Below are 14,796 nucleotides of genomic sequence, written 5' to 3'. Positions count from 1 at the left end.
TTTTACCGCATACTATACTATGACTGATTTTTCATAACATACTATATACCATGACACTTTTTTACCGCATACTAAATACTATGACACTTTTTTACCGCATACTGTACTATGGCACTTTTTTTGCCACATACCATGCTATTATGTGTTTTTTAGTACATACTATACTATGACACTTTCTTACCGCAAACTATATTATGACACTTTTTTTGGCTGCATTATGTGTTTTTCATCACACACTATACTAAAACTTATTTTTCATATCATACTATACTATGACACTTTTTTACCACATACTGTACTATGGCACTTTTTTACCGCAAACTATACTATGACATTTTTTTGGCTGCATACCATGCTATTATGTGTTTTTTATTACAATACTATACTATGACAGTTTTTTAACACATACTATACTATGACACTTATTTACCACATACTATACTATGACTTATTTTTTAATCACATACTGTACTATACTAAAACTTATTTTTCATCACATACTATACTATGACAGTTTCTTAACACATACTATACTATGTCTTATTTTTCATAAAATACTATACTATGACACTTTTTTTACCGCATACTATACTATGGCACTTTTTTACCGCATACTATACTATGACTTATTTTTCATAACACACTATACTGACACTTTTTTACAGCATACTGTACTATGGAACTTTTTTAACACATACTATACTATGCCAATTTTTTAACACATACTATACTATGACTTTTTTTTTCATAACACACTATACTATGACACTTTTTTACCACGTACTTTACTATGGCACTTTTTTGCCACATACTATACTATGACTTATTTTTTCATCACATACTGTACTATACTAAAACTTATTTTTCATCACATACTATACTATGACAGTTTTTTAACACATACTATACTGTTATTTTTCATAACATACTATACTATGACACTTTTTTACCGCATACTATCCTATGACTTATTTTTCATATTATACTATACTATGGCACTTTTTTACCACATACTATACTATGACTTTTTTTTTCATAACACACTATACTATGACACTTTTTTACAGCGTACTTTACTATGGCACTTTTTTGCCACATACTATACTATGACTTATTTTTAATCACATACTGTACTATATTAAAACTTATTTTTCATAACACACTATACTATGACACTTTTTTACAGCATACTGTACTATGGCACTTTTTTAACACATACTATACTATGACACTTTTTGTCACATAATATACTATGACACTTTTTTTGCCACATACTATGCTATTATGTGTTTTTCATCACATACTATACTGTGACTTTTTTTTCTTTACATACTATACTATGACACTTTTACCGCATACTATACTATGACTTATTTTTTAATCACATACTGTACTATACTAAAACTTATTTTTCATCACATACTATACTATGACAGTTTCTTAACACATACTATACTATGGCACTTTTTTGCCACATACTATACTATGACTTATTTTTAAATCACATACTGTACTTTACTAAAACTTATTTTTCATCACATACTATACTATGACAGTTTCTTAACACGTACTATACTATGTCTTATTTTTCATAACATACTATACTATGACACTTTTTTTACCACATACTATACTATGGCACTTTTTTACTGCATACTGTACTATGACTTTTTTTTCATAACACACTATACTATGACACTTTTTTACCGCATACTCTACTATGACAATTTTTTACCACATACTATGCTATGACTTATTTTCATATCATACTATACTATGACTTCTTTTTATTCACATACTATACTATGACTTCTTTTTCATCACATACTATACTATGACACTTTTTGTCGCATAATATACTATGACACTTTTTTGCCACATACTATGCTATTATGTGTTTTTCATCACATACTATACTGTGACTTTTTTTTCTTCACATACTATACTATGACACTTTTACCGCATACTATACTATGACTTTTTTTTTAATCACATACTGTACTATACTAAAACTTATTTTTCATCACATACTATACCATGACAGTTTCTTAACACATACTATACTTTGTCTTATTTTTCATAACATACTATACTATGACACTTTTTTTACCGCATACTATACTATGACTTATTTTTTAATCACATATTGTACTATACTAAAACTTATTTTTCATCACATACTATACTATGACAGTTTCTTAACACATACTATACTATGACACTTTTTTACCACATACTGTACTATGGCACTTTTTTGCCACATACTATACTATGACTTATTTTTTAATCACATACTGTACTTTACTAAAACTTATTTTTCATCACATACTATACTATGACAGTTTCTTAACACATACTGTACTATGTCTTATTTTTCATAACATACTATACTATGACACTTTTTTTTTTACCACATACTATACTATGGCACTTTTTACCGCATACTGTACTATGACTTTTTTTTTCATAACACACTATACTATGACACTTTTTTACCACGTACTTTACTATGGCACTTTTTTGCCACATACTATACTATGACTTATTTTTAATCACATACTGTACTATATTAAAACTTATTTTTCATCACATATTATACTATGACAGTTTTTTAACACATACTATACTATGTGTTATTTTTCATAACATACTATACTATGACACTTTTTTACCGCATACTATACTATGACTTATTTTTCATAACACACTATACTATGACACTTTTTTACAGCATACTGTACTATGGCACTTTTTTAACACATACTATACTATGACACTTTTTGTCGCATAATATACTATGACACTTTTTTTGCCACATACTATGCTATTATGTGTTTTTCATCACATACTATACTGTGACTTTTTTTTCTTTACATACTATACTATGACACTTTTACCGCATACTATACTATGACTTATTTTTTAATCACATACTGTACTATACTAAAACTTATTTTTCATCACATACTATACTATGACAGTTTCTTAACACATACTATACTATGGCACTTTTTTGCCACATACTATACTATGACTTATTTTTAAATCACATACTGTACTTTACTAAAACTTATTTTTCATCACATACTATACTATGACAGTTTCTTAACACGTACTATACTATGTCTTATTTTTCATAACATACTATACTATGACACTTTTTTTACCACATACTCTACTATGACAATTTTTTACCACATACTATGCTATGACTTATTTTCATATCATACTATACTATGACACTTTTTTACCGCATATTATACTATGACTTCTTTTTATTCACATACTATACTATGACACTTTTTGTCGCATAATATACTATGACACTTTTTTGCCACATACTATGCTATTATGTGTTTTTCATCACATACTATACTGTGACTTTTTTTTCTTCACATACTATACTATGACACTTTTACCGCATACTATACTATGACTTATTTTTTAATCACATATTGTACTATACTAAAACTTATTTTTCATCACATACTATACTATGACAGTTTCTTAACACATACTATACTATGACACTTTTTTACCACATACTGTACTATGGCACTTTTTTGCCACATACTATACTATGACTTATTTTTTAATCACATACTGTACTTTACTAAAACTTATTTTTCATCACATACTATACTATGACAGTTTCTTAACACATACTGTACTATGTCTTATTTTTCATAACATACTATACTATGACACTTTTTTTTACCACATACTATACTATGGCACTTTTTTACCGCATACTGTACTATGACTTTTTTTTTCATAACACACTATACTATGACACTTTTTTACCACATACTGTACTATGGCACTTTTTTTGCCACATACTATACTATGACTTATTTTTTAATCACATACTGTACTATACTAAAACCTATTTTTCATCACATACTATACTATGACAGTTTCTTAACACATACTATACTATGTCTTATTTTTCATAACATACTATACTATGACACTTTTTTTACCGCATACTATACTATGGCACTTTTTTAACGCATACTATACTATGACTTATTTTTCATATTATACTATACTATGACACTTTTTACCACATACTGTACCATGCCATTGTGTGTTTTTCATCACACAGTATGGTATTACATGTTTTACCACATCCTGTACTATACTATGACATGCATTTCATCACATACTATACTATGACTTTTTTGCCACATACTATACCATTACGTGTTTGTCATCATACCGTCATCATGTAGTATACTATATTATTATTATTATCACATACTGTAGTATTAGATGTTTTTTGTCACATACTATACTATGATTTAACTATGACTATAGACTGTACTATACTATGATACTATGATGATATATTAATTTTAATCACATACTATACTATTGTGTTTTTTATTACATACTATACTATTACATGTTTTAACATACTATACTAACACATTTTAACCACATTGTACCACTGTACTGTACTATGACATGTATTTTGAACATAATATACTAAATAGTGTTTTTATGGAGACATTTAGTAACTTCATTGGCAGAACCCTTAAGTAAAAGCTTCCTCCATTTAAGTTTTATGAAGTGGACCCTCAATGAACAATGACTAACGTTGCAGTTCACCCCCAGTCCTGCTGGTGGCGCTGTTCAGCGCGGTGTTAGGTTTAAACCTTTGTGTTTCCTCTGGCGTTCAAAAAAACGACGACAAAGAGAGAGAGAGTCAAAACTCGAAGGTATGCGGACCTGAATACAATATATTTAATATGTTAACAGTTGCACAGCTTTATTGGGCGTTTGATGACATTTGTTTGTATTGGAAACGTTTTTGTTTTAGGCCAACAAATATGAATTGCGTCGTAACACTGTAATATGTAATCTTAGCTTCGCTAGCTAGCTAAGCTAACCGTGCTAGCAAGGTGGCGCCGGTAGTGAGCCCAAAGCTCTGTGCGAACACGGATCGAAGGGGTGAATGGTTTCCACCAGATACGTACCTGAAGCTAAACCTGAAGCGAAGCGGCCGTAGGGGATTTAGCGCTAACGCGATTTCAATCTGTGCCTGAATCCAGCGCCAGAGGCTAAACGCTCTGCTGGTGAGCGAGCGCAGGGTTCGACGGTGCTGTTTGCTTTACGATCATTGAGAGACTTCGGACGGAAGTTTCAGTTATTCAGTAGGATGATCACAGGGTGTCAGCAGATATTAAGTCGTAGTTTTCCCACATGGCATTTAAATAGTGGACATTTCAATGTGTACGTTCAGGTTACCTGTTTTATTTTTTAAACCTTTTGTATATATTTTCAAACAAGTCGACCGTGAAATGTCCAGTGGCTTCGTACCGGACCTCGGATGTTCTGTAATATCAGAAGATCCATTAATGATGAGCATGATGCTTTTATTGGCACATTTGCAGGTGGTAAATAAATATAGGGCTCGTAATTTAATACCCAGTTTATGTGTTGTATTAAATGCATTCAGTATTTCATTTGTAGCTATATAACAATCAGCAGATTAAAATGTGAAGAATGACATGATCTTACTTGATTATACTCAGAATAAACCTTTATTAACACCTGTGAGTCCATTAACAATATCCACAATTAAACCAGGTTGGATGTGATTTTTAGTAATGTCAGCCTTAATGACAAACTGCAGAAAGAGATGACAGCAAAGATGTAGAACATCTCTCATCTCCGCCATGCACCCCCCACTTACACTATCTTGGCCTGAAGTGAAGTAAGGATTAGTAATCCACTCAACATTGGATTACAAGCAACCAAACTTCAAACCGGTTAATTCTTTATTTAAAATGTATTTTCTAGTTCTTATTTCAGCTTGTACAGTAGAAGTCCAGGAACAACATTTCCTATTTCTTCATGCAGGTCGAAGCTGAGGGCCATGGCTCGAGGGCAGCAGAAGATTCAGTCCCAGCAAAAGAACGCCAAGAAGGCGGCGGAGAAGAAGAAGTCCCAGGGTGCTGACCAGAAGACCGCAGCTAAGGCCGCTCTGGTCCACACCTGCCCCGTCTGTCGGGTGAGTACAATCTCTCCACATTTTATTTTTGCTGAGGTCTGGTTTGCTATCAAGCACTATCAAGCAGCTGTTTTAAAGGCTTGGACCTCCCTTTAACTTTCAGACGCAAATGCCTGATCCTAAGACCTTCAAACAGCACTTTGAGAGCAAACACCCCAAGTCTCCTATGCCTCCAGAGTTGGCAGATGTTCAGGCATAAATGACTGCTCATGGGACTGGACCAGAATCGGTACGTGTCCAAGTAACCACGTAAACAAAACTAAGCAAAATGACTGGTTACCATTTTCAAAGTGTAACCCTAACACTAAGAAAAACAAACTGTTGCTTACAGATAAACGACGACCTTGGATTAAACATTGAAGTATGTTGAAGAAGAATACTGGGACTCGTCAGTATTCACCAGTATGGACACCGGGTTGGAAGAAGGGAGGGGAGGCTCTGTATGTACATGTATGTTTGTTAAAAGAAAACTATAACAATGGAGCAGTAGTACACCAGCAGCCTCAGTTTTTATATTTATTGTATACGACTACCTTGCTTTTCCATTTGAGAGGGAGAGTTTCAGAACCAGCAAGATGCTAACACTGAATAAAACGCTTGTAATTTATGATGGGGACCGTTAATAAGTCAGAAATATCTGCAAGTGGGAAGTAAATACAAATATGGCACGTGCGACCAGCTACCTGTCATCCCAAGAGGAATACGGCACATTCAAAACCCCACTATAGGCTTCATCGCTCATCTGTCAGGATGTGGCACTGCTGTTGGGTTAAACCTTTGACTCCAACCGTAAACAGAGGGTGTGTGCAGGACGTAGCCCCGCATCAAACCACTGGCCTTTCAAAACAAGAAGTCCTGTAATATTGATGGAGAGTCACGGTTGTTGTCCAGAAGGAGACCAACTCTACGGCTTTGCCTCCTCTGTGCTGCTGCTCCACACTTTACAACAGTACCTCACGATAAACCACACAGCAAGTCTCAGAAGCTCTTATTTTATCCACATTCCTCAGCTTCCTCTTGTCCCGGACAGGTTTCCTCAGTTGGCCTGGGCAGTAACATGAGCTTTGCCTCAGTTTGACCAGGGCAAGGCAGAGCTTTTTTATGTTAAACCTGACTAACACACACACACACACGCACACACACACACACAGAATTGTGCTGTGCTAATTAATGATTTCTGCTCTAGTTTGACTGAAGTAACTCAAGGATGGAAAATTTTAAATAATTAATCCTTTTCAGTTCTTATGTTCAGGCACCAAACTAATTTGATTGTATTGTTTCTTTTTTATCCTTTTCAATAAATTGAACAGTGTATTTAATGTCACCAGTCTGCAGATGCTTTTGCATTGCATGTATCCACAGTATGACGTGTAGCTTAATTGTGCCCCGCTGAACCTGCCCTTGGTGCTTTTGTTGAATAGAAGCCAATCGTCCTAATCTTAGAGGTTCAAAGCGTCCAGGCCACTCGGTGGAACCTTCCTGGCGCTCAAAGGCAGCCACAGGTCTTAACCACCATGTTCCGATGCTTTTTGAGGATGACGTTGTTGTTGTCGTCGTAGAAGAGCACGGAGATGGGGCTGAGCTTGGTGGGGGCGCAGCACGCCTTAGGGACCTCCTCAGGCTTCAGGAGGTGAACCTGCAAACAGAGTCAAACACGGTTTAATGGTGTGCAGTGACTCAGTATTAACTCATATTGATTTGAACCTAAAGTTGGATAGTGGTTCAGTGGATTTATTCGACTCTGAAGCCATTTCTAAACCAGGATGTTGAAACTCTACACCCACGTTGTTCTGTCGCTGTTGTACTCACCACCTGCTGGATGAGAGCGTGGTTGGTTGCGTTCATGCAGGAGCTCAGAGGGTAAAAACACTCTCCATCACAGTAGTAGGCTGAGTATCCGGTGGGAGCCAAAACCCAGTCCTGAGCAGAGAGACGGGAAAGAGAGAGGTTCACGATCACTGGAGGGAAGGATGTGTCTGCACGTGTTGACATGTACCAAGACAAAAGTGAAATGACTTTAAAGAATAGAATTCACTGCTCTCCGTCACTTTACAGACTGAAACTGAACCCACCTTCCATCCCAGGTCACTGAAGCTGACGTAGAGCTCATGCTTTTTACACGGTTGTCCTCCGTTGTTAGCAGGCGTCTGGTCTGGACACAAGACCACATGAAACATTCCACTGAGATCAAGCAGTTTTCTTTACGTGACCAGTGACAGAAATGAATGATCATAAAAGGATTGGATCATAAAACACTGTATATATATAAGGTGCCTCACTGTGGATGTTGGGCAGGGGGAGGTCGTATTTGGTCTTCTTCCTGCGCTGGTTGTGCCTGACCGCCCGCGGCGGCCGACACGGCACCTGACTCTCCCTGAAGAAGGTCACCATGAAGGGCTGCTTGGAGCGCGGGCCCCTGCGGCCCACCAGGCCGATCCAGCCCGCAGACAGAGAGCGATCTGGAGGCAGAACAGCCGTGAGCTGAGCAGACACACGTGACGGCGGCGCCGTCTCTGACCCACCTTCCTCTGTCTCCACGTAGAGGCGTATGCCCAGGTTGCTGCGCGGGTGGAGCAGCCAGTGGTTGGAGGCCGTGGTGACGTCGAAGGCCAGCCAGCCCTCCTGTCCAGCCGGCACCGACTGCATGTCCAGCAGCACCAGCTCGGTTCCTTCTCTGGAGCAAAAGGGAGGAGGACGCAGCGTTAACAATTTAACTATGGAACTAATTCAAATTCTGCTTTTCTGTTGGTGGTATAGTGATTAATAAAGTGTATTTACAGAATCAATATTACACTAGTTTAATAAATAAACATACACACACAGTATTAATATAAATATATATATAAATAAAAACTCAAACTAAGAACCTGTGTCTGTTGTCCCGTTTGATCTCGTAGACGGAGATGTGCAGGGTCCGGTTCGCCCTCTGGCCGATGGTCAGCGTCTTATAGATACGGAACTCTGCCGCCGTCACCGTCTCGCCCTGAGGGAGGGGGGTCAGGTCGAAACGGAACTCCTTCCAGTAGGGACGCGGCTGCAGGAGGTCACGCTCCTGCTCCACTGCACAGAGAGGCAGACGGAACCATGAGCTCAGATCCAGTTAAACAGAGGAGGAAGCTGCAGCACAAATAAAACCATTACAGGATAAAAGACTCTGTGTTTGAATAGAGAACAACAAAAAATAACAATTTATGAAACATCATTCACCTGTAGTGAGACTAAATCACTACAGTGATTGGAATGGAAAAGGGAACATCTCTCATCAGAGTAGAAGCTTTGGCTTTTATTTTGAAATTCTAACTTGAGATGACCATGTTGATTCCACATCCTACTGGTACAAGCACTTCCTGTTGGTTTGGTCACCGTTTTCCACCTACGTCACAGTCGTCAACATCAGAGCAAACGTCTCAACGCCAGTAAATGAAAAACTGGACGAACAGATGAAAGGGAAACACCAGCACAGTGTGTGTCCTGGCGCGCGCACACACACACGCGCGCGCGCGCACGCACACAGTGACAGACATGAGGCAGGACGCCCCTGATGGTGGGATGGGTGTGCTCATATTAACACACACACACACACACACACACACACACACACACACACACACACACACACACTGCAGTAATTAGAGACACTTAGTGCCCTGAACCGCAGCAGCTGCTCAGCACACACACCACTAATTGCAGCCCTGCCTGGTATTTTTAGCGTCGCTGCCTCCGTAGCAGTATTTTCATCTGGCTTCTTTTTTCAGCGTGTGCGAGTGGGGCCTTTAATTCCAACCAGCTGTGTCTTCCCTTACAGATGTGCAGGAACACGCACCCAAGCGACCGATCCCACCCGTCACATCCTGACAGGTCAGAAGGTGAGGAGGGGATCAGGTGCAAAGCCTCATGGGAAACGCGGCTAACGTCAGACTGGGCGCTCACACACACAAACAGGGCTCCAGCCGCGGCCTGCGCTGCTGCAGGAGGCTGTGACTCACTGTTTACTAAAGTGTGGACGTTTGAAGGTTGGAAAGCTGTGTTTTCGCAGCGTTGACTGATAAATTTCAGGCTGCATTTGATTCTCCACAACAAGCGAAAAGCAAGCCTTTAATTTGATGCGAGGTCATTAGAGACCAAGAGAGACAGAGGATGTCGCCTCAACGAAGCCGACGCGGATCAGCAGGAAGGAAGTTTTCATGTCTTTATGTGCGGACAGATAGGCATCGATGGCTGCAGACGCTCACAGCATCTGAGCGGGAACGTGGAACTATGCAAAACGAAAACTGCTGGAAAATCACCAATCAAATCAGTCCAGTGCAAAAACAAATATCTGCAGTCTCATAATGTGATAGAATGGAAACGCAGCATAGATGACGTTTGTGGATCACACTTAAACTGTAGCTGCAAATGTGTCTCTGTCACAGAGTGAAAACACAGCATTGGTGATGGTTTAACCATCGTCATGGCAACAGACGATAAACAAAGACCAAACCAGCTCAGTGCTGACGTCAGAGCTGATCTCATTAACTCCTGCTGCAGTTACACCCGTTAACGCGTCCTCCACTCACCCAGGTTGACGAAGCTCATCACGGTGTCGGCTTCGCTCACCACCGTTCCCAGAGGCGGCGTGTGCGTGCTGAGCGTCGGCCGCGCCGCGTGGCTCACCTGGCTCAGCCTCTCGGCGCCGCCGAAGCGGCCCGCGCCGGTCACGATGATGTCGTTGCCCTCGTCCTCGCCGTCGGCAGACATGGCGTGGTACAGGTCCAGCATGAAGAGCGGCGCCGAGGAGGGCGGGCGCAGCGGCGGGTGGGGTCTGGGCCGCCCCGGGAGCCCCAGGATGGACAGGATCTCCTTCTGCATCTCCTTCTTCTCGCGGCCGCTGAGCCGCTTGAAGCTGGAGTGGACCACGGCCTCGGCCTGCTGGCTCCACAGGGAGAGGGCGAGCAGGAGGAGCAGGGTGCGGAGGTGGAGGAGGGGACGGGGTGCGGAGGCGCTGCTGGAGGCGCTGCTGGAGGCCATGTTCCTGCTTCTTTACCCAGATTCCTTTTCTTGCTTCACAGCAGCACAGAGTTCATTCGCTCCGACTCGGGGCCGACGCTGTGGAGGACTTGCCGGAGGATGAAGGAGCGTGAGATGAGCAGGTGCTGAACCACTGGTCTGGAGGTTGCTCTTCTGCAGAGTCGACGTTGATGAAGGAAGACGCGAGTGTGTGGAGCGATCGCTGCTGGAAGCTCTTATCAGTCGTCTCATTCAGCTGCCCACACCCACTCGTCTCTGGGGTCCCAGATGTCTTTCCTAATCCAATTTACAGGAACAATAAGTCCAGGAAATAGTTTTCTGGTCGTGATCCCTGCGAGAGCCGAGAGGATTCCTCCTCAGTCTGTGGAGCTGAGCGGCGCCGAGTGCAATTCTCCTGCATCAAAGTTGCAGGAGGGAGTTTCCCTGCGTCCTCCTACTCCTCGTCTTCAGACCTCGCTCCTGCTCGCATCCCACCGTGACCCCTCCCAGCGGTCTCGTAGGGAGACCTCATCTCTCTCCACCTCCACCCTTCTATCTTTTCATCTTCTCATGACTGCCTCCTTTCATGGCCGCTCAGCGCAGCAGGAAGTGGCTCGATGCCCCGTGCGTTCTGCAGCAGCAGCTGGTGTTTCACAGGCGGAGGATACACGTTGGTGCATGAAGCCACACGGGCTCAAACTCTGAGCCAAAGGGCCAGTTCCTTAGTTTGTTTTTATGTGTCAAGTGTAATAATTCCAGCATAATTTGAATTAAAAATTTAAGACTAACTAAAGTTGAACTTTGTGCATGTTAAAACTAAAGTTTCTGACTACTCCTGGTTTAAGTGCAGAGTAAATGTTATTCTGATATCTATGACGCTGTTCAGTAGGAAACCCTCATTAGGAGAGATTTCTCTGCAGCCCAATGCAAACACTCGGTGCTTGTGTGTTTAGAGCAGAAGCATTTCAAGGGAAGAAATGACTCAAATATAGTCGTTAGCTTAGGTTCAGCTCAGTGCCAGCTCGTGTTTGTGTACTCGCTTCTTCAAAGCCGCCTGGTGCTTGTGGTCACTTTGAGAGGCATGAATAACACTGACCAAACCGAAGTGACCGCGGTTCGTTCTGTCCTGGCCCAAAGGGCGAGTCCCACATGCCAGGAATTAACGCGCTGCCCGTTTTGTTTTTCTTTTCTCAGCACATCTGCAACGCGAGGAGTTTGTGTGTGTGGAGATAATGGTGAGGAGTGAGAGACGATGCAGAGGAGGGAGTGAAAGAACCAAGAGGGAGTGAGAAAGAAGAAGAAAAGCTGAAAGCGAGGAGCGAGCGGTCCAAACCCGGCAGAACGCGTGACAGGCCCGGAGCCCTGATGGATGGAGCGCACAGAAAATGAGAGGAGCGAGTGTGTGCACACAGCTGCAGACGGAGGAACCGCGCTAGCGGGTTATTTTCAGACCCTGCGTCTGTCGCACACGTGCAGAAACACGCGCACGCACGCACATACACGCGCACACGCACACACACCGTGAGGGAGGAGTTAAGACCACCACCAGCAGCACCTCTGCAGACCTCACCTCGCGTCCGAGGAGCAGGCGGGCGTGTCCTTATCGCTGGGATAATTACAGACGTCCGGTCGCTGCCTCCGAGTCTGTGGTGAGTGAATGAAGCACGAACACGCACACGTGACCATCAGCTCAGCTGGATGTCTGGTAGTGAGGTCACGCTCCAGAACCAGCTGGACTCCAACCAGTGACCCCAGTAATAAACACAGCAGAGGCCAGTGAGAGCACACAAACATAAGCAGTGATGAGCACAAACATGTGTTACAAAACATACAGTGACTGATAAACACACGACACGATGAACAAAACATACGGTGACAACAACCACTGATGGAGACACGATACCATGAAAACATGAGCAGTGAGTGGGCTCATACTGGAACCCCCCCCCCCACACACACACGCACCTGGAGTGAAAAGACCAGAGACGCTTTACTGCAAGCATATTTTAATACAAAAACAGAACAAAAACTTTATTTCCTCCACTCGCCTCTGCCTTCATGTCGTCATAGTCACTCTGAGAGGAGCAGGGCATCAAAAGGTGCCTCCTGCGCCTGAATCCCTCCCTCAGAGAGACAATAAATAAATAAAAATCACCGTAAGATGTTTTCTTTCTTCTGCTGTTTGATTTCTTAAACTTCATCTCTTACACTGAGATAACACAGCGACAACTCGGTCCCGTTGGAGACGGGACATTTGAAAAAAAGCCTAGAAGAGGAGCGTTTGTGGAGGGACGTGAGGACCCCCCCCGCTCGGCCCAGGGTCCCGTCACTCACTGAAGAGCTCTCTACAAATGAAGGGCAAACCCCTTTGGTCAAAGTCTGGGAATCGTAGTCATTAGCAAAAAGAGGAAGATGAACACAGAAGGCTGCCGCTAGCGTCAGCGAGCTAGTGAGTGATGTCATGTTACAATGAAGTAGAAACACACGTTACACACAGTGAGTGGACACGTCCTCGGTACAAAACGCACAACTTCTTTAGCCATAATACTAAACCACTCTCCGCCAGCAATGATATGACGTGAGACTGAAAAATAAATAAACATTTTCTTTCAAGCTAAATAACAAAAGTACAGCTGGGTTATAAATAAAGCAGAACACGAGAAGCCAAACGTTGCATTCAGTGACTCTTCCTGTGGCGTCACACACACCTGGAGGCTGAACGTGTGTGTGTGTGTGTGTGTGAGACGGGTGCATGCTGGTCTCTGCAGACGCTTCCATCATCGCAGACCGTGGCTAATGTGCTGTTAGCCGAGCGCGTGGGCGGCGCTGCTGCCAGTGGCTGACGACCACAGCGCCTTTCGCTGAGTCGCCCGCTGGAGGCCGACGCGGCGTTCCGGCGGTCGGAGGAGTGTGTGACTGTTTGCCCTCAGCAGCGCCGATCCTCCGGGTCTGAGGTCGGCCGGTGTCGCAGCGCCGCACGGCCCGCGGGCTGAGGCGACTCTGGGACATGGCAGTCGTTGCATATTTTCTTTTTTAAGAGGCATCTGGACCATGGGCCGAAACAATAACCCACGGTTCCTTTGTTTTTTTCCTGAATCTCATTTCAGTCATGTTTTTGCAGCGGTGGTGGTGGCGGTTGTGTGTTTGTGTGTCTGTGTGGTACCAAGCAGTCCACGGACTTTCTCCGTCTGTGTGGGACAGAGTCTAAGGCAGCATCACTTCAGGCCAGTTGGCGTCTGGTTCCCACGCTGGGGAGCGTCTGACAGACCAAGCAGGAGACTGGAAGGCAGACTGGGTTGCTTCTTAAAGGGGGTGTAGTCCGATTCAACCCCAGATGTTTGGGCCGGGCCGTCCAGACCAGAACTCTTCTCCTCTTGTGCATGTCTCACTAGGTTTATAAGACTGAGGAAAGGGCCCTCCCCCCCCTGCTAACGCTCAGTCCGTGCACAGAGTGGATGAAGGTGCTGTGGTGGATGTGCAGATGGAGGAGCTGCACCGAGGCCCTCTGTGACGGCCTTCTACTCGCTGATTCGGGAGCTGGTGCTATTTCTTGGCAGCCCCTGGGGTCTTGGGGCTGGGCGTCTTCTTGGAGATGGTGGGGATCTTGGAGGGTTTGGCTCCGCCCCCCGGCCGCCTGGGCGTGTCCGAGGTGTCGGAGCAGACGGAGCGCGCGTCCTGCAGCTCCGACGCGTCTGAGGCGTCGCTGCCGCGGCGGCTGCTGGCTCTGCTCCCGGCCCGGCTGCCGGCCCGGCTGGTGGGACCGCTGGCGGTGGACGCGCCGCGCTTTGGAT

The 14,796-nt window shown here is 43.2% G+C and overlaps 3 protein-coding genes and 1 long non-coding RNA gene across 36 annotated transcripts in view; 2 read left to right on the top strand and 2 right to left on the bottom strand.

Annotated features, from left to right (window-relative positions):
• Positions 1–7,343, top strand: part of zgc:91910 (Zinc finger protein 706-like) — a 21,461-nt gene extending 14,118 nt beyond the window's left edge. The window contains exons 1-4 of one of the 2 annotated variants that reach the window (XM_029166155.3): positions 4,585–4,724; positions 5,869–6,019; positions 6,123–6,248; positions 6,351–7,343. In XM_029166155.3, the coding sequence (XP_029021988.1) occupies positions 5,885–6,019; positions 6,123–6,218 (231 nt within the window). In that variant the 5' untranslated portion in view covers positions 4,585–4,724; positions 5,869–5,884 and the 3' untranslated portion in view covers positions 6,219–6,248; positions 6,351–7,343. Of the gene's footprint in view, positions 1–4,584; positions 4,725–5,868; positions 6,020–6,122; positions 6,249–6,350 lie in introns of those variants that run through there. The other variant, XM_029166153.3, reaches the window with a different exon arrangement.
• Positions 5,531–12,203, bottom strand: bmp8a (bone morphogenetic protein 8a). Of its 2 annotated transcripts, XM_029166151.3 has the most exons (7): positions 10,576–11,978; positions 8,887–9,079; positions 8,542–8,693; positions 8,299–8,478; positions 8,092–8,171; positions 7,829–7,939; positions 5,531–7,655 (listed from the first exon to the last, which is right to left on the bottom strand). In XM_029166151.3, the coding sequence occupies exons 1-7, from the start codon at positions 11,024–11,026 to the stop codon at positions 7,506–7,508; spliced, it is 1,317 nt and encodes a 438-aa protein (XP_029021984.1). In that variant the 5' UTR covers positions 11,027–11,978; the 3' UTR covers positions 5,531–7,505. The 2 variants fall into 2 exon arrangements, with proteins under 2 accessions (XP_029021984.1, XP_029021983.1); XM_029166150.3 differs by having other exon boundaries at positions 8,299–8,693; positions 10,576–12,203.
• Positions 9,573–13,137, top strand: LOC129604880 (uncharacterized). Its single transcript, XR_008696185.1, has 2 exons — positions 9,573–9,885; positions 12,200–13,137. It is a non-coding gene; the product is annotated as an uncharacterized LOC129604880 (long non-coding RNA).
• The window catches only part of macf1a (microtubule actin crosslinking factor 1a), a 137,059-nt gene continuing 135,257 nt past the window's right edge, over positions 12,995–14,796 (bottom strand). For all 31 annotated transcript variants that reach the window (XM_055513007.1, XM_055513008.1, XM_029166137.3 and 28 more), the window contains one exon: positions 12,995–14,796. In XM_055513007.1, the coding sequence (XP_055368982.1) occupies positions 14,549–14,796 (248 nt within the window). In that variant the 3' untranslated portion in view covers positions 12,995–14,548.

The sequence above is a fragment of the Betta splendens genome, chromosome 11 (genome assembly GCF_900634795.4).
Source record: "Betta splendens chromosome 11, fBetSpl5.4, whole genome shotgun sequence".
Taxonomy (NCBI): Eukaryota; Metazoa; Chordata; class Actinopteri; order Anabantiformes; family Osphronemidae; genus Betta; species Betta splendens.
The sequence above is the reverse complement of the archived record's forward strand: the minus strand, read 5'-3'. Positions and strand labels throughout refer to the sequence as shown.

Bases quoted from the DNA above. Each gene is read 5' to 3' on its own strand.
- bmp8a (XM_029166150.3), bottom strand. From the start codon at position 11,026: ATGGCCTCCAGCAGCGCCTCCAGCAGCGCCTCCGCACCCCGTCCCCTC. The intron at 8,694-8,886 runs GTTCTTAGTTTG...CTTTTGCTCCAG, and splicing joins AAACGGGACAACAGACACAG to AGAAGGAACCGAGCTGGTGC. The intron at 7,940-8,091 runs GTGGGTTCAGTT...CTCTCTGCTCAG, and splicing joins TCAGTGACCTGGGATGGAAG to GACTGGGTTTTGGCTCCCAC.